Genomic DNA, 19,604 nt, shown 5'->3' with positions numbered 1-19,604 from the left:
AACATTCGTTCATATTTGTTTTAATATTTCTAAGAATTATCAGAGATAAAATAGATGAGTATTATTTTTTAATTATATTTATCTTCTACTCAGACTGCATTCTTATAAAACCAAATTAAGTATTTATTATTTTTAGATGAAGTAGTCTCACTTGCCTGACAATCCGGATTATTACCAAAAACTACATTATTTATTACATCATATAGGTATCATTAGCTCATTTTCAATAAACTAGGCAAATACTTCGACTAACCTTAAATATTATAAGTCATTTTAAACCTACTTAATCTACATAATAAGTTTGGTCGTTAACAGGAATGTAAAACATGTGACTAGAATTTACTAAAACTTAACGTCGACCTAAACATAAATATTACAAATTATAACACATTTTCCACTCAAACTCCTTAATGCCTAAACACTTTTTACATTCTCTACATTTTCACATGGAATTCGCTATCTGAGATCCTATATTATAGAAATATTCATTATCATGACACACAAACAATCAAACGTATTTATATAAATTATAAAGTAAACCTTAAGAATACAAGCTTGTTAATGAATTATTATAACAGTCATTTTGTTACCAAAATTGTAGATCTTATTGGTTCAACAAAATATTTGACTATGAAAACATAAAGAATCTATGAAATAGTTTTTGGAGTGATTGGAGATCATAATATTATCATTATTACTTGCAAAAAGTCTAGTTGCAACTTTTACTACAATTTGAAATCATTGTGAGCAAAATAAATATACTTTTGTGTAGTCTAGGTGTGCAAATAGACATTTCAATATTAATTACCTTAAGTACTATTTGTAAACTATCTTAAATCTTAACTTATGTTTTAAAATAATAATTTGAGATCAATGGACTTTTTCAATCTATACTCCACGTTGGCATTGATAAATGATAAAAGGTAAAGTAAATATAGTGTATTTGAGCCCAAAAACCTTTGTACACTGAACACCAGGTGCGCCGTGTGCGCTACAAAAACTCGCAACAATCGAATCTAAACTGATTCACAACAATTTCTTTATAACTACCGATGAGATCAATAACTACATATTCGTGCTGGCGGCGAGTGAAGGCGATGGGAATCATTACAAATAATCAGACCTGGATATTTCTGTTACATTTGCTAATTTTTATAAATCACTAGTATTCCCATATAAATGCCAAACTGATGATAGCCCAGCCTCCTCGCCTGCTGCCGGATCCTGCGATACAAGTGTTAATCAGAAGCGCACGTCTTGGACATCTGTCGGTGTGTCAGGTAGCTGCGTCTGGTCCGATGTTGTCTGCTTCGTCTGCTGCACGTGACGAGGTCGGGGTTCTTGAGCCTGGGTCTCCCTCGCGAGGACCCTCTCGACGTGTCGAGCGACCAGCTCGGCAGCGGCGGGCGGAGACCTGGTGAGTGCGCAGAGGTCGCAGACGGACATGGCGACGCGGAGACCTCGGGCGGCCGCAGTGATGCAGGCTACCGCCACCAGGGACGGGGGCACGAGGAGCAGCTCGGTTTCTGGAACGAAGGAAACAATTTGTTACGATTTGTTTTAATATTAAAGATCCGTGCAAAGTGACACAGAGGTCAGCAGTAAACAATTTCAATATTATTATAAACATGTGAATACTCGTGAAGCTAGCGTCCGCAATCACTGAACCGGATTTGGTTAACAATTACATAAAGGTTTTATATTTTTGCGCCGATTAAAACAAAAGCCTCTATGCCTACATAAGTCACCCATCTGATAATCGGTTCAGCCGGAAAAGAAAATTTGCTTATTTATTCCCGGGTTAACATAATTCATAAGCATTTCGTAAAAATTTTCTTAATGTTATAAACGGATACTTTTATTTTATTTGAAAAAATAAGTTACATTTTATTTCAGGATTTGTTGCTTTTAAATAATAATATTGATTTACCCATTAAACTTAGTCTTATATTAAAATAAGCAATCTTGCAGATGTATTTCAGTCACATAGTATACAAACAACATTTAATTATTTCATACTTGGGTATGGATTGGTTAACAGATTATAAAACAAAGATCATAAGGCAAGTGTTGAGGACGGGTGTGTGAGCCGGGCGCGATCACCGCAGGTACCTCGCATCTGTTGAGAGATAATTACGAGAGCTGGACAGGTGCGGACGACACCTTGCATCTCGGCGAGCGGCCTTGAGTAGTGTGTAACTCTTTGTTTATATCGATCGCGGTAATGAACATTCACCTCGCGTGTTCCAGCTCGGATTGTGGCCCGGCCGGCCCCACAGAATACGTCGCGTTACATTTTGCACAATACTTACGGGCCGCTATTGTTGTTTAAGAATAAGGAAGGAAAATGGAACAGCTGCCAGATTTGTGCATTGCGTCCCCGTCGCCATCTTTGAATTGCCTACAAGCGAGTACAATAGGCGGAATATAATAGTAATTTACATCTTAAGTCTCCCAGTCAAGGGCACAGCTGCAATTTTTGCTAGGGTCGACGTATTGGCCCTACCTTTCGTCGGAATGGACCTAAACTACAACCTTGTAAAGTTCCTATATTTTATAACACCTTTAAGTAGGATATCAAATTGATTTACACAATATAGAAGGGTCTTATTTTAATAATTAACGTTTTATTGTTCCTTAAAATTCGCTATTCCTACTTCAAAAAAGAAAATCCATTTATTGATATTTCATCGCTCTATCAAATTTGAATATATATACTAACAAACTAACTTCTAGTTTTTTCACTAAAAAAAATAGTAAATATCCCTCTATGTAGAAGTGTCCTCGACTTGTTGTATGTTATGTAACTTCATAAGTAATTGAACTCTGAACCTGACGGGGTTACAACTTAAACGACGCTAATTCTTAACGGGGAAGGTAAACCAATCGAGCATAGCATCGTGAAGTTAAGTCGCTGGGTGCTGACAAGACGGCAGATGTATCACCACCTGGCACGACCCTACCTCCTCACCGCCGCGCTACCTACCGTAGGGTCACTGCCCACCTACACCCTTCTTGTGCCCTTATAAGTTTCTTTAGGCTTCCTCAGGTGAAGTAAAAACATAGAAACACGCGAACTACACGTATTTCTAACGTAAATTATTCTAGCGTTGAACGTACGTTAGATCATTTACATTGCGCATCAATTCCTATTATAAATCGTTATGATTACAACTTTACAATATTTACGACAACGATTACAATATTTTTATATTATATCATCTTAAATAGTAGTAAACTTAAGAACTAATTTGAATATTTAAAACATAGTTTAAAACTCTTTTTAAACAATGAACACGAGGCTGTTTAAGATCGTTATATTTACCGGTATACGTATGTGTAATTGGTATCTTTATACAACTTTAAATTCATCCTCGATTTGTACAATTTTGTACGGATCGTATTATAACGATGGTATGGCATAGTATAATATAGAACACGAGGTCACTGCTACTACTTTGTAATCTATATTTATTATATAAATTATCACAGAACAGAAATAGACAGCTGCTTTGCCATAATACCTAAGAAACTTACAATATTCGTTAAGGATAGAACTTGAATCTCCGATTTCAAGATATCAGTAACATGTGGTAATTGCCACCATAATCAAGAAAGTTTTAACATAAGAACAATATTTTGTAGTTTTATGATAAAACTTACAGACTCTTTGGAGACAATCTCTATATCTCCGTGTTCTAGTCTGACATTGTTACGTAGTTACGTGTATTGATGAGCGGTGAAGCCGTTCGTTAGGTCAGTAAGTTACTTAGTTTTCCTCTAAACATATATTTTTAATAGAATATTATGATAAATTTTCTGTTACGCCAAGTAACTGTACCTAAAACTATAATACCAAATAACAGTCACTGCCCTACTACACTTTGCCATTGCCTATATATATGTATGTCTCATAGATATATTGAAATTAAATCATAACATGTGGTGGCGGATATTGTTGAGCTCATTATAATACCAAACTGGTGGCGAGACCCATATCAGACAAGATCTCGATCGTTTAAACGCCCGGCTTCACCGGACCGAAGCGGTCCGTTGCGACAGGTTGGCAGTCAGTTAGCCTTACCATGTGGTTCCACCGGGTTCTAAGACACCCTCGACAGTCGTCTTACCAATCTAATTACCCTACCTAACGTAATGAAGCAACAGACTTTAAGAACCGTTAACCGAAAACCCGTCACCCCAACTCGGAACGGGAATCCTTACTTAAATATATAAATACCATTAAAGTGCAAGGGTTGCAAATTGGTTATCTAATTGTGTAGAACTCGTTCTAATAAAATCTATGTGTGTTTTGGCAAGCCGTTAAAATGCAAAAACACTTGATAATGACCTGCGACTAATTTTAAGTTATAATTTGTAAAGTAATTTGATGCGTTACCATTGAATACCGTTCCCGGAGGAAGAAGGTTTCGATTACAGAAAAGATTGCCTGCATCGGATCGGAAGAGGACAGCGTAGATATCGCACATGTGATCAGAAACAGTAGAGACACTCGGCTCAGACAAGTTAGGGTCGGCACTCGGCGCCAGGTGCGGCCCGAGACGGTCTTTGTGGAAAGCTTTTTGTCGTTCGCGCCGGGATAGCGTGATTTGAGAAACACAATGGCTTGGGGACGTCTTCGGGCATTGTCGTCGTCTCAGCTGGCGTGGTCCCCTGTCCCCGGCACCCGAAACTAGTCTCATAAGTCACGGCGGCCCTGACACGCTGCTTGTTACTACATGCCGTACCATCTACTTATACCTACCTATATATATACGTCAGTACGTGAACCCCGCTTCCCCACTGAAGCTACAAATAAATATTATACGATACAAAATGTTTAACTACATTATATCTTAATTGCAAATTCTTTTTTAAGGCGGAAAATTAACATGGACATCGCTTATCGTAGATTGTAGGTATTTAAGGTTTTGCGATTTGCGATTTGCGAACGAATATATTTTGTTTTATATACATTTATTGTTTGATATACATCCTGTTTCTTACATTCGTCAATACCAACGAAGAGTTTTGTACTCAAGTATAAGAGAATATAATAAAAACTGCCACTAAGATAAAGGGTTAGGGGTCAAGAAATGCTGTTAACCTATTCTATACCCCTGGTAACTCCGGGGTACTTACCCCTACTATTGTTTTACTTCCGTTGTACTGTAATAGATATTTGTTATAATTATGGGTTTAAGCTTTATTTTCGTTATGTATTTATATCTAAAGGTGTTGTAATTGTTTCCGATTAACTTTATTATTACTGACATCTAGATTAGGTTACATTTATGCCAACCATTGCGTGCCTTCAAAATTCACTAAAATTGCAGGTATCCAGGGTCATATGATTGCCTACATGTCAAGAAATAAGTATTAGGTGAGAGAAACATTACGTCACTGATTCAAGGTAGATTGTCTGACCAGTGACCTGGCTAGGGTTTGATGTGCGCTGGAGCTGTAGCCGGTCACGACAGCTAAAGTTTATAAATTATAAGTTAAAGCAGCCTCCAATTAATGTGTTGTGCCTTATTTACAATAATCACTACTAACTGTCGTGGTTATAATTATTCGCTTAGCTTCATTGTTTAAGATTTTTTTTTGTTTGACCACTAAAGAGGATAAAGTAGTAAGTACAAAAGATTGTTAACTTCAACCAAAACTCAAACAAAAGTACATCAACGATAATTCAATAATTCTTACGCTTATCTATTAAGTTATTTTGTTTACATAATCCACAAAACGTTTATATCGAGCAGAAGCTTATAACAATGTGGTAGAGTCCATTTTAATATATTATATAGAGTCCAAAAGTGAATGAATATAATATGGCAGCTATAAATAACGCATTATCTTAACCCGAGGCGACCATGGGGGCACCTCGGGTTAACAGCCCCAACAACTTTTAGAATTAGTTGAAAAAGAACTTATTGGGTATTTTTCTATTATAATTTTTATTCACGGATTATTAGCAATTATCTTTTTAATGTGACCATGCATACCAGGTCCGCGAAACATCGGGTTACAATAATGACATCTCTTTCTTTTGGCATTTTTTTTAATATTTTTCACTCTTCAGATATGTTATTCAATTTCATATTAAGGGGTAGATACATTATTCTAAGCTGGTGAAAGTAATACTTTTATGACCCCGATATGATGTCGTCACATTTTTATTGGGAATTAAAAAAATACTTATTTATTGCCAACTCGGAGTATTTATATTTTATTATATCTTTTATACTTCTTGTTGCGAAAAATTAGTATCGTCAAATATGATATTTTAAATTTATTACAAAATAAGTAATTACCATTTTTAAATGATCAACAATTGTTTGTATCTAATAGTGTAATAATCTATCATAGTGATAGTCGGTGCCAAGCCGAATGTAAATAGTAAGTACCTACACTCGCCACGCGTGACTTTAAGCTATATTTAAGGATAGCTTCGTGTAGAACAAAACAACCCAACCGCGCAGACACGCTCGGCTAGACAACCTTAATAATTACAGTAAGTAAGCTGTTAATAATATTAAGTTTTATTTTATTAAGGGCTTGGCACCGACTTCAAACCTATGAATAGGTAGCACATATAAATAATAGTATTTAATTAATATTAAAGGTAAAGGTTTGCATAAGAGGTGTATTAAATGAAATGTTTAGTTATTATACTTTTCAATTATTGAATTCGGTTTTTTTCAACGTAGTTTTTTTTTATTGGAGAGTTAGTTCCATAGCGATAGATATCAAAGTCCACTGAGAAATTTATTATTAATAATAATAAAGCAATGCACTCTACTCGCTGTACAACGGACGCCACTGGCCTTCAAAAGTAAGTATCACACTTTTAAAATTGGGATAACGTTTTAAGTTCACAAGATATACTTTCGAAATAAAAAGGACTCCAAAGAGAATTTAATTTTGTACATAAAAACTTTATAGTCGGTAACCTTCTTTTAAGAATTGTCTGAAAAAAAACCTCAAAAACAAAACCATACCTTTTTCAAAGTGGACGTTTCCGAATTACAATTTTACCATTCACATTTTTCTTTCTGTTTTAATTTTTTTTCAAGATCGATGGGTCTTGTTTTAAAAATTTATGCTAAAAAGCACATAACATTTATTTATCATGCCTCTTTCAGTTGAAGAATGTACTAGGATCATGGCTTTTCTGGAACTAGGCATCAGTATGCGTCGCACTGCAAGAATGGTGGGTGTGACGATACGAACGGTCCAGAAGGTAAAGCGAAGGTACGAAGAGACTGGACACCATCTGAGGAGACCTTGTAATGGCAGACCCAGGTGTACCAGTGCCCGAGAAGATCGTTATATTATTTCCACTGTGTTAAGAAATCGCCACCAAAATGCAGTTGAAGTCCAGCAACAGCTACTTCAGACCCGGAAGGACTAAATTAGTGACAGTACAGTGAGAAGAAGACTTGCTGAAGCAAATTTGAAACCCCGAAGACCAGCAAGTGGCCCAAAACTCAAGAGACAGCATCGAGTAGCGAGACTGCGATACGCCCGTGAACACATGCAGTGGGATGAAGAAGAATGGTCAAGAATTTTGTTTGCAGATGAGTCTCGATTCTCCCTTTACACTTCTGATGGAAGGCGAAGTGTTTACAGGCGACCTGGTGAGCGATACCTTCAAGCCTGCATCTCAGAAAGAGTCCAATACGGTGGAGGCAGTGTACATGTATGGGCTGGCATATCTTCAGAAGGTCGCACAGAGCTAGTAGCCATAGAAAATGGCACCCTCACTGGGCAAAGATATGCTAAAGAGATTCTTAATGAGTATGCAGGGCTGTATTTAGCAAATATGAGTGATGGATCGATGCTGATGCATGATAATGCCCGGCCACACACGGCTCATATCGTACAAGAGTATATTCAGGAGGTCGGTATCAGCGTGATGGCTTGGCCATCAAGAAGTCCTGATCTCAACCCGATTGAACACGCCTGGGATGAGCTTGGGAGGCTAGTCAGAAATCGCAGAACACCACCTACTACCCTCAGGGCACTAAAGCAGGCCCTGGTAGAAGAATGGGAGAATAATCCCCAACATCGGCTCCGAAACCTAGTGTTCAGTATGCCAAACCGGCTCGAAGCTGTAATCAGAGATCTAGGAGGCAATACCAGTTATTAAAAATTAAATAACACGTAATACATTATAGTTGAATTTTTTTACACTAAACTAAAAATGTCTATTTTCATTGTTTTATCTTTTTTAAGTTAAAAATGTTACTAATATATAATTTTAGTTTCTAAGAATTAAAACCTATAAAATTTGCAACAAAACGTTTTTAATCTTAAATCTCTACCTTCTATAGTTAAGAAAAAAATTTAATTTGAAAAGTGTGATACTTACTTTTGCAGGCCAGTATTTAAAAAAACATTTTTGTATTTCTAAGTTCGAGTCTGGCGACGAGCGACCGTCCTTGTTGTTAGACGTCATGATTCATGAAGGTCGCGATCACGACGGACGGTGAAACAGAATAAGTCGATATTGTAACTATCAAACACGTGGCTGCAGCATTCAAATAAAAAAGCAAATAACAATTATAATAAAAATAAATTGCAATAATTAGAATGTGGCCGGACAAAGGGTCGCCGGCGCAGGGTGAGGGTCGGTACAAGGTGTGCGATATCACGGCTCTGGTGGCATGTGCGAGCCGTCACAGCCAGGGAGCGCTCCCTCCGCACTAAATACCTCTGCATGCCCATTGCCCTCCCAACTGCACGCACTCTAATCGCATAACAATAGGAGGTCCAAGCCATTCATCTGTAGGTACTTAAAAGAATAACTTTACGAGACGCGTGCGGTGTCTGTATTTGTGTGAAGCTGTTCGACTTGTTAGCGATCATGTTAAATAGTTTGTACTCTCTTGTGGTAAGGGTATCGTACCCGAAGGGAACGCTTAATATTACTAAGACTCTGGTGTCCACCTGCCTGACTGTCCGACAGCGAACTGTACCTATTTCATTACCCGCTATAGATTGACAGATATATCAGACATATAGTATTGTAGCGGCTTTAGCAACAAATTATTTATATCAAGATCCAAATGCAAAAAAAAATATTACAAAACTATTTAAAGTACATATTACTATAGTGCGATGGTACGGAACATTTAATGTGCGTGACCGGCTTTGTATTCGTTGTAATCAAACCTTTTTGGTAAAAGTAAAAACCTATTAACTTATAGCTGGCTGATAACGATTGACAATGGATTTATTTATACAATTATAAAAACAATAAACCATAGAGTTCCGTTATTGCAGTTCTTCTTTTTTTATAGAATGGAAGAATTATGCAACCAATAGATAGTGTGAAATAACTATAATAATATAATAAGTTAACCTGCATATAAACCTCATGTTTGGGCATGTTTGTTCTTAGCTCTTAGCTAAGTCCTCATATAAAATAAAGGTGTCATTAAAGAAGTATTTTAGGAGCACCACAGATACTAAAGCAAAAGGAAATCTTAATACTTTTGGTTACTTAGAAATAATAATATAAGTCATTATAATTACTTAAAACAAACTTAATTACTTCTTGGTAGAACATATGATATAATACAATTAACATAAACTCAAGGAGAGTATTATTCGGGCCCGCATGTGTGTTGATAAGTTAACTGTGTGACTAAGAAGTACGTGTGTTACTTTACTGTCACACTATGATCGAATGTGGCCCACCACAACCGCCCAACACAAACTGGTTAATGTAATACGTCCAAATAGAATACTACTACTTCGACAAAGGATTGTGTCTCTGTATAAAGTACGAATTCCCTGCTGTCTAACTATATTTGTTTCAAGGCTCTTTGCAAATTGGAAGCCATTGCCTAAAAAGTGTGAAGTTTTTTTTGTAAAATTGTTGCGTCAGCTGAAAACGTATGAGATTTTCTTGAGAGTTCTATTTGGAAGAGAGTTGGCTCTGAACAAAACGGACGTAGCCTTTTGGTAAAGGGTCGTGACTCTCTGTCGCCCAGGAGAACTTCTGACTAACCAATTGCGGCTACAGATCAATGATCACATAACAATATTTTTAGAAAGAATGGTCTGTGCCATATTTTGAATTCTTTTAAATAGTTCGTTTAACCAGATCGAGCTATCCTTGTGATCACTCTTTTATTTAAACAACAAAATCTAAATCAATGTTGTTCACAATTCATTAAAAAGTTGTCCTTACTCGTATACATCCGAGCGTAGAGTCGGCAGTTGTCCTTCGCAGAGAAAAATACTTGACTGTTGTATATATACTAAATAACATATTATATCGCCTATTTGACAGAAGATAAAAGGGTAATAATTAATAATACATCGAGAGACATCTTACCTGTGTAGCAGACGGAGGTGAGCGTCAGGGCGTGCGTGCGGATGAGTGGATTGGCGCGCCCCCAGGGAACCCTGGCCAGCAGGGGTTCCACGAAGTCGAAGGCAGTCGTGATGGAGAGCTGCCAGTTCATTCGTTGCACCAGCATCATTTCCCATTGCTATAAAAATTGAGAAAGGCTAAAATCTTTATCAAAGGTTAAATACAGTCTAGTATTTATCTAAAATGTCCGTTTCATTCCTCATTAAATTAACAACATTATTTTTCTAAATCCAGCAAGTATTCCGCAGCTTGTTAATCTCTGCAATACTAAAGGTCACCAGCCGGTTTGCCGGTTGTTGAAGCGAGAGTGTCCTCTAAGTTGGAAGGTCCGTAAATCGTGGAGGTTCGAAAATACTGCAGCCGGTATATGATTGATTGATTCCATAAAGTAGTGGCCAGGCAAGAAGGTTCCAAATTCCAGCGTCACATGAGGTTGGAATGCCAGACAATTACGTATTTTACGTCATGTCTGGTGGAAAGATTCAGATGCTGGTATGAGGCTTGATCTCTAAGTTTAATAATTAATTCACCACGTCATTACAATCCTCAGTTTAACAATCTTCATCCATGTTAGTATGATCGTCTATGAGATTGTGTCATAAAAATCTTGATGACGCAGATCGTTCGAACCGTATACATATATGCAACTATGTACAATATATTGAGACACGTCTTGTACTTATTTTTCTGTAATCGAAGTTATCAAAGAAGGTCTTATACTAAGGTGTTATATGATACATAATATATTTCTTATACCAAAACAATTGAAACTAATTCACTGGAAGACATATTTTGAGAAATGCAATTGAGTCGTAACCGTCATACGCAATGATTCGAGCGGAAACCGCAAAAAGTAGCGAAACTTATTATGAAGGCAGAAGAAAAGGTCAGAAGCAGGGAACCACCGGCTCGGGATGTTCCCGGAGGGAAGCTCCTTCAAATAAAGAGGGTGCCGATAATTATTTAACTATGGCGTATCAGTGCAAACTGCGAACCCATACAAATTAAGGGCTCACATTCAAAGGAAGTTCACACGAATATATTATACCTACTAGTGCCTCCTGCTCGCGTCTGACTTGAGATACGAGAAATTAAAAAAATATAACAGGATAAATTATTAATTATGGAAACATACTGTCATAAACATATTGAGGTTAACATTGTTGGTATCTAATCTTAGACTGCTTTTACCCACAGCTTCGTGCACGTGAAACTTATGCGAATTAACTCTACTAGAATAGCGGGAATAAAATATTTTCATGCGTTAAGGTGCGTATCATTTAAGTTCTCTAGCAATTACATCGATGAAAATTGCATTAAATTCATCGAAGTAGTACATTTAGTGATGCAAATACAAACATACAAACAGACAGACAAAAATCAAACATAAGATATTTTGGCTTCTAATTCCAATTCTTTAAGTTGTGTCTTGTACTATATAATATATAGTACATATATGTACAAACATCAAACACAAAGATCGCCCGAAGTATAAAGTATGTGTGTCCGTTCAGTTGTGTACTAGACATAATATTGGTTGTAACAGTCAGGACCTAATAACAACTAGGAAGTGGGCGCCATGCTCCGGCCAGCTATCTTATAAATACAAAAACAATAATATAATTGAAGCCAGTTCTCACGACTTGAACAATTATAATTTCGATAACCGAATGCCAGCTGTTGGATCGTCACGAGTACAAAGACATGGGAACGGAACACCATACGACCTCATTATCATTCCCGCTGCTTTCTTATCACTTATCATCGTTTGAATTAATCGCGAGGAAGTACCGGCGGGTATGACACCAGTACACCACGCGGCGCCCTCGCACTTACACTCACTTCACTATTTCTCACGATAACTTCACCCAAATGTCACAAAATGTAACAGCATAATGCATAATATTAGCATATTTTAAGGTATTTAAAATTAATAGTTTTATAGTTACATAACCTGAACATTACGTTGCGAAAAATGAATTGAGAAATAACTTCACGGTGCCATTATTATGAAAGGATTCTAGTTGTTTCACTGAGATCAAAAATAATTCTCAATGTGACAACCGATGCCAAGTGATCACCGCTGCCCACTACTCTTGCAACAACTTTGACAAGAGATTGATCTCGTCACTTCCAGGAAGTTACATATGTACAACAGATAGTTCTATTTTGCCGCCTTAAATTGATACTCAATGTCTGTTTCTGCAATAGCGGGTCGCAGGCGCAGAGAATATGGAATATACCTAGGTTTAGGTAGGTAACGGAAAAGAAATATTTAGAGACATATTGTGTAGTGAACACATAAACCATATTGCAGCTAGGTTCTGTAAAGGGCGACACTGGCGTGAGAATTATATGACAAGTCAAACTCATGGGTGTAAGCGAAATAATTGGTTCGTTCACACCTGCCCTCGGGCACACAATATCGAAATTATGACAAACGTTGCATACATGTGTGTGATTCCTGTGGTCGGGAGTTTGGATTCACCTGGTCGGGGTTTCGTAGTTGACTCGTAACTAACGGGATTCCTATATCCAAAACTGTCCGACTGTCAGCAGGTTGTATCTCAAAAACAACAATAAGTATAGAGTTTGAGATTTTGTGCGGAGTTTATCAGCATTTATTACTGTTGTCATATTAACAAATGACAGTAAACAAATCCAAAAGAAGAAAAATATTCCATTTACAAAAGACTTTTATTATTTTTTTGGAATATCAGGATATGGGTTACCTGATGATAAGTGCTACCGCTCTAGTAATCTTTTTTTATGTGAAAATATTACGAGTGTAGCGTTTCCTTCGCCTTAAGGAGCATAAGTTATGAGACACGTCAATACTGCTTCACGGCAGAAACAGGCGTCGCTGTGCTGTGGCCGGCACCCACCCACCAGCCGGCATTCTGTGCTCAGAACTGCATAGCAGTATATAATAATATAACACGTCAACCAGTATAGCTCTGTGGGTAGTAGCGCTACCCCGGACTTGAAGATCGTGATAGACAATGTATATAATGTAGAGTGTTATCAGCACGCCACACGCCACACGCCACAATCCATCACCGCCCACATATCCGTCGGATATAAGCTCCAATTCCGGCACAACTTCGTCACACTTCCGTCACACAGTGCGTAAGAATAAGACGCAAGTAAATGAACAATAAGTGTCGCCGGGGCTCCACTCTGTGACCACCGCGGTACAAGTAATTACAGGAAGCTCGCCAGCAATACTAAGGAAACGGGCAATAACACGACGCCGTGCCTTAGGGGTGAAGGAGTGACATTTGACTGAGCTAATCGAGTTCAACCAAAACAATGACCGATGCGAGGTGTCTGACTTACCCCGCGGGACCCTCGCGTTGGCCGCGCCACAACCACCATCTTAATCATTTAATTTTATTAACAATTGAGTTCTTTATAGGTACTTATAAAAATGGAACTTGATAATTATGCGGACATTATATTTTACGTATATATATTGAAGTCAAACTCATGCGTACATTACAAATGTCTTCCTTACATCTTGTATGGATCACGTTACTACAACAGACGTGACTGTACCCATGTCACAGGACTCAGAAACACCACAAAGAGCTCGTCAATGAAAGTTTCATAATGTTAGTTAAGTATTTAGTTCTTCAGATTGTCTATAATCTTTTAATATTAGCACTATTCAGTATGGGCTACAAGTAATGTGATACGGAACCACCCAATAGCGGTACAGATCATAATGCTGTCATCTCACTCACCCTGACTTCATTGGGATGTACGGAGTTGTCGGTGTAGGCACAGAGTAGGTCGATGCAGAGCGGGTGACACTGACGGAACTTGGAGGCGATGAGCAGCGCTGTGACAGCCAGGAGTTGCAGCTGCTGCCGCGAGATGGAGCACTGCGCCAGGAACCGGTCCACGTAACTCACGGCCAGCGGGAACACCTGCTCCTCGCACTGCTGCTCCTCACACACCTGCAAGCACCGTGCTGCTCGTTATGGAGCTCTAACATTCCACCGAACACACAAATTGATGTTAAGTGATCACCTCCGTCAACGCTCTCTTAGAGAAGTCACCGGAGCGGCCGGCCTTTTAGGAAGGTGAACGCGCTTTTTAACCACCCGTATTGTATCTCATCGTAGCTTCACTATTATTGAGCGATTCTTGTATATGTACAGAGAGTGGGGATGAAGGAGTTGGGAAAGATCGAAATAGACGTAAATATTTGACTATCAGGTCAGAGATCTAGTAATAAACATTGATGAGCCGTGTCAGTGGCGCAATAGGTTGAACCCTTGACTCTCGCCGCGAAGCCCCCGGTTCATTTGTTTTCAGTTTTCAAATTCATATGTACTTTAATTCTACGCTTTATAAGGTCGACGACAATCTTGGGATTCCTCTGGTGTCACAAGAGAGTATGGATTGTGGTGATCACTCACCATCAGGTGGCCTGTATGCTTGTTTATCCTCCTCCTCCATTAAAATAATAAATAAGGCTGAGTCAAAAGTACGAATAAGGAAAATTTTTAAGGGCTTCATAGGAGTGGAAACGTCTTGGCATCCATAATAGAACCATGACCACCGGAGGTGAAGGAACGTACGTCCTGCTCACCCCGCGTGGACTATTATCCTGGTCCTTCGTATTTTGTCTGACGTGGAAAAATAAAATATTAACTGATATTTTCATATACATGGTAACGCGCCTTAGGATGAATATTATGTTATTTAAAAATATATATTTACATGGAACATTTTGGTTTTCCAGCGTTGCGACAATTTCCCATTACTAGCTTGTATAAATTAATTAAAACAGTGATTAGTTATTATTATTGAGAAGAGTTAACGTCATTTGAAATAACGTTAGCCCTTCTTTAGCCCTGTAATAGAGTTTATTTACTACGTAAATGCCGCAACCGTTGAATTAATTACACAAAGTTAGATTTTTATGTGTAAGTACGGCCATTAAGATTCCCTTTACCCAGCGAAGCTTACACCATCCGCGTAAAAAAGCCAGGTAAAAAAGTTTCCGTTGGCCGAAGATAATGTAAGGGCTCATTGCACGTGTTAACAATAATGTTAACTATTGTGTCGGGAGGTACTGGTTGTCTGTTCTAGATCTTAGAAATATGAAGATACAGAAAAAGTACTTTTAGTGTTAAAATTAACATAATTTGTATTAGTTAATTGTCATTACATTGAAGACACTGTTTAATTAAACTGTACATTTATTTATATATTTTTACTTTAATAAGTTTTTCTTTTTTGTGATTATTTAGTTTTAATATCGGCTCTTTACGCCTGACACACAGGATTATCTAGTTCAGGTTACTAAGCTTTTAAGTAAGACTTTTATGGTATAATTTTTATTTTGTAATTTAATTATCTTTTACTAAACAAATTGAATTGAATACAATATAGACCGTAGAGCGTATATTATGATAAATTGATATTAACCCAACTAATGAAACTTACCTTGGCTCTTAGCTGCTCCTACACTGTCTATAATTATTAATATTAATAATTATAGACCGCTCTATTGCTGAACATGTAATAAAACGCGATTAGCAAAATGTATTCATAGCATCATTACTCTTTGGAATCGATAGTAGTAGATAAGCATATTAATGTTAAAAAATAATACTATTTATAACGAATATGACTATTTAATACATACGGAACCGTCACTCGCCCGTTCCACTCACACTTGACTGTACTTTATATTTTTCTAATACAATATCCTCATCATTATTAATTTAACGACTCGTCAGTTCTTGTTGATATTTATTGATTGTCTAAAAATCATACTAGGTGTTATATGTATATATATAAGTATGTATGTAATACTTTGATGGTTTTTACTTCTTAAATAGTCATATAAAAATATAAAGATCATATATGTTTGGGAAGTGCTTGTTAAAAGCAATCCAATACCCATAAAACAGCATACGACAGAGTGCAGAGGTGCCAAGAACCTTAAAGAAGGCGTCCGAGCTCATGAACGACCTCGTCAGGAAGATCAGCTCAGTAGGAGATTTACATTTGTGCTGTACATAAAATAACAACGAAGGTCACCTTCCACTGGTAAGTAATACTATCCCACACGAACCAACGGAAAGCTTAGATAGTTTATAGATTCTGACAGCTGAAAACTCCTCGAAAAATTTAGCGGCCAACTCTATTTACAGAAACTAACGCACACTAAAGTAATAAGCCTGCCCTATTGTCATGCGTTGCCTAACAGCAAAATGCTCTATCTAGACATATAATATATTATGTAACGCTGAAATTTATGTTGATTTCTTTCCTGATTCACAGAATGGTAAATGTTGCGATCAGCAATACATTGATATGACAATCGGCAGGATCATAGTGTTGACATTATTATACACACATCGACACAGTATCGCGTCCATATAGAAAAATAATATTGAGCGTATTCCAACTTATTTGTATCAGGAAATAATAAAGTAATTACCTATCTATGCCTTTCTGTTGATTCTTAGAAATAAAAATTAATTAAATAAAAATATCTTTCATGAGAGCAATATTTTGAATAAGTGTGAAAAGTAATAATATTTTATCAGATAAAGAATCATGTTTATTATAATTTTTGTGGGTAGTTCACAAATTTGTAGAAAATATAAAATTGAGATACCATAGAATATGTGCATCAGCTTGTATATGATGAGTAAACGAAACATATTTAAGACATATACAACGTATTACATATAATAAGCTAAGTGCGTTGTTACAATTGACTATAGTTTTAATTTATAAATAGAAGGTCGTTCACGTCAACTCTAATCATCTGCTGTCGGAAGCACCGGGTGACCTCCATGTTACGTAGAACTTCAGGTTATTAACTTGTGATAGTGATCATACCTCCAACATCCAGGTCATCACCACCTTGCGCATGAACGGCTGGATATCAATTTGTACGTGCTCGAAGTAATCCGAATGCAGGGCGTGAACCCGTTCCAGTTGCAGCAGGTTAGGCAGCAGGCGGGGGTCTCTCTCCAGGGCCGGGTCGGGCGCCGCCACCCACATGTCGGTTCTTCCACTGTTGGCGCTGTTATTACCAGAGTTCGGCAAATTCTCTCCACACGACAAATCCATTTTAAGCACCAACACAGTCTTTTTCACAACGTCTCTAAGTCCAATTAATTTGCGAATGATTCTCGAAATTCTCATAGGTATTATGTTTGAGCACGCAATACGCACAGAACCGGCGTCAACCGTCTACCGTCTACCGATCAACGACGCGGACGTCCACGCGAGCGTCACCACGCGAGTACAACAACGTGAGTGAAGGAATGAACGTAGCATGCTGCCTGCTGGCAGGGGACCCCACCCCACCAACCTTCAGAACACTGAGGTAACACTCAACTGGAGACTGTAGACCTTATTCATAAAGAAGGAAGAGCCACATTCGCTAGAACCTTATCAACAATACGGGGCAACAGGACAAAAAATATTCGGGTGATTTATTTAAAACTAATTATAATGACGGAGTTTTGTAAAGAGCAGACTACTGTTTATCAATGATAGAATCAGGGATAATATTTTATTAAGTCCTATTTTCAAAAATTTGCAGTTATAGAATTTTCATAGTATCTAATTGTAATTATTACATTAATTATACTTACTGTCTAATCTTTGCAATGTCCCAATATCTTACTTTATTTTATTACTTCCGACTGTGTATAACAAAATTATCTATTTAAAAAAAAGTCATTTTACATTTTTTAAATTCATGAGAATACTATGTAGTTTCAATATTTAAAAAAAATGCAACTACAGTAACGAAGTTAATCAACATAAAAACTTATAAGTATATAAAGTAACCTGTGGACTGTAGAGTGGTCGTCTGGTATTTATTATTTTATTCAATAATAATATAATAATAAGCACATACAATTATAAGCTTTATTTTTTTATTTTGTTATAAAATTTATTGATTTAATACATGTTTATTTTAGTTTTGCTACAACAAATAAGAGAAATAAATAATATCTTACTAACATGTAAGTACATACATACTTCTCATTTTTATTACAACCTGAAAGCGATGGCAATAGATATTTTATAAATAAGGGGCATAAAGTATCCATCAGATATCAGTTTAATAAATTTATAATCTGATTTATGTTTCTGAAATTCCAACGAACGTCCAACTCAACTCGATTCTGATTCTATTAATTTGTAATTATTATGTAACACGAATATTATGATTGCAATACCTTTAGATCTCAAAAGGTGAAAAAAGAGGTGAAAGTATGTATCGGAAGGCGGTTCATATTATAATTTATACCGCGGATCAAGTTAAGAGCTGGTTGTTGAATATAAAGCAATAACAATGACGCTACAGAGGTCTTGTTTACTCAGAGGGCGCTCACACGCGGCCGGAGGACGGAGGGCAGCTGCTCCGGGCCGGCTGGTCGCCAGTTGACATTGTTGATCACAACCCTGGCCCACCTGATCTCCAAACTCGTAATAATTATAATAATTCTATTCATTCCTTGCTACGTATTGTTGCAGCGCACGTGCTCTATTGAACGCTGTGTAATTGGTAAGTCGCGCCACATTACTGCACACGACCAGCTTGTTGGTGATCTAGGACCCGCTGGCTACTCGGGTTTTTTATATTTTCCATTGTAGAAGGGAATAAAGTCTGTAAAAACTCTCCAGTCACATATATATATAATATTAATCGCTGACGCAACACCATATATCGCTATCGAGGCCCCAAACGATGTCAATTGTGCTATTTGCTTTTTGCCAAAAATCATTTTAAGATACTTTTATTTACGATTTTAGTTAATAATTTTGAAATAAAAAACACAGCTTACAAACTAAGACATTACTGACATAATATTTAACGTAAGCCTGTCTATAATGTCTAACGTAGTGTTTAAATTCTCTTTGGTCTATTTCACTGTATATCTATTATATAGGACCTTCTTTTTTGTTATAAAACTAATGGCATGTTTCTATATTGTTAAAGTTCACAATAAAGTCCTTTTTTGTTTTATGCATATAGTACTTACCTACATACTATTTTGAAACTTTAAAAAACAAAATAGGTAGCTACGAAAGTTGATTCCAGCGTTTATATACGATTTCTGCTTTTATACGTTTCCTGCGTACACCCATGACTCGGTTGCCGGGCGTACTGAACCGACTGCTGGTCAATCCTGTCACCGCGGACTCTGTTTTTGTTGGTCATGAA

The 19,604-nt window shown here is 37.2% G+C and overlaps 1 protein-coding gene across 1 annotated transcript; it reads right to left on the bottom strand.

The window, feature by feature from the left end:
* Positions 1–1,114: 1,114 nt before the first annotated feature.
* LOC126970563 (G1/S-specific cyclin-D2-like) lies at positions 1,115–17,661 on the bottom strand. Its single transcript, XM_050816540.1, has 4 exons — positions 17,258–17,661; positions 14,134–14,349; positions 10,349–10,505; positions 1,115–1,526 (listed from the first exon to the last, which is right to left on the bottom strand). Exons 1-4 carry the CDS (start codon positions 17,564–17,566, stop codon positions 1,243–1,245), a joined length of 966 nt encoding a protein of 321 aa, XP_050672497.1. The 5' UTR covers positions 17,567–17,661; the 3' UTR covers positions 1,115–1,242.
* Positions 17,662–19,604: the final 1,943 nt, after the last annotated feature.

Source organism: Leptidea sinapis, chromosome 21 (assembly GCF_905404315.1).
Source record: "Leptidea sinapis chromosome 21, ilLepSina1.1, whole genome shotgun sequence".
NCBI lineage: Eukaryota > Metazoa > Arthropoda > Insecta > Lepidoptera > Pieridae > Leptidea > Leptidea sinapis.
Note: the sequence above shows the minus strand (reverse complement) of the source record. Positions and strands in the feature narration are given on the sequence as shown.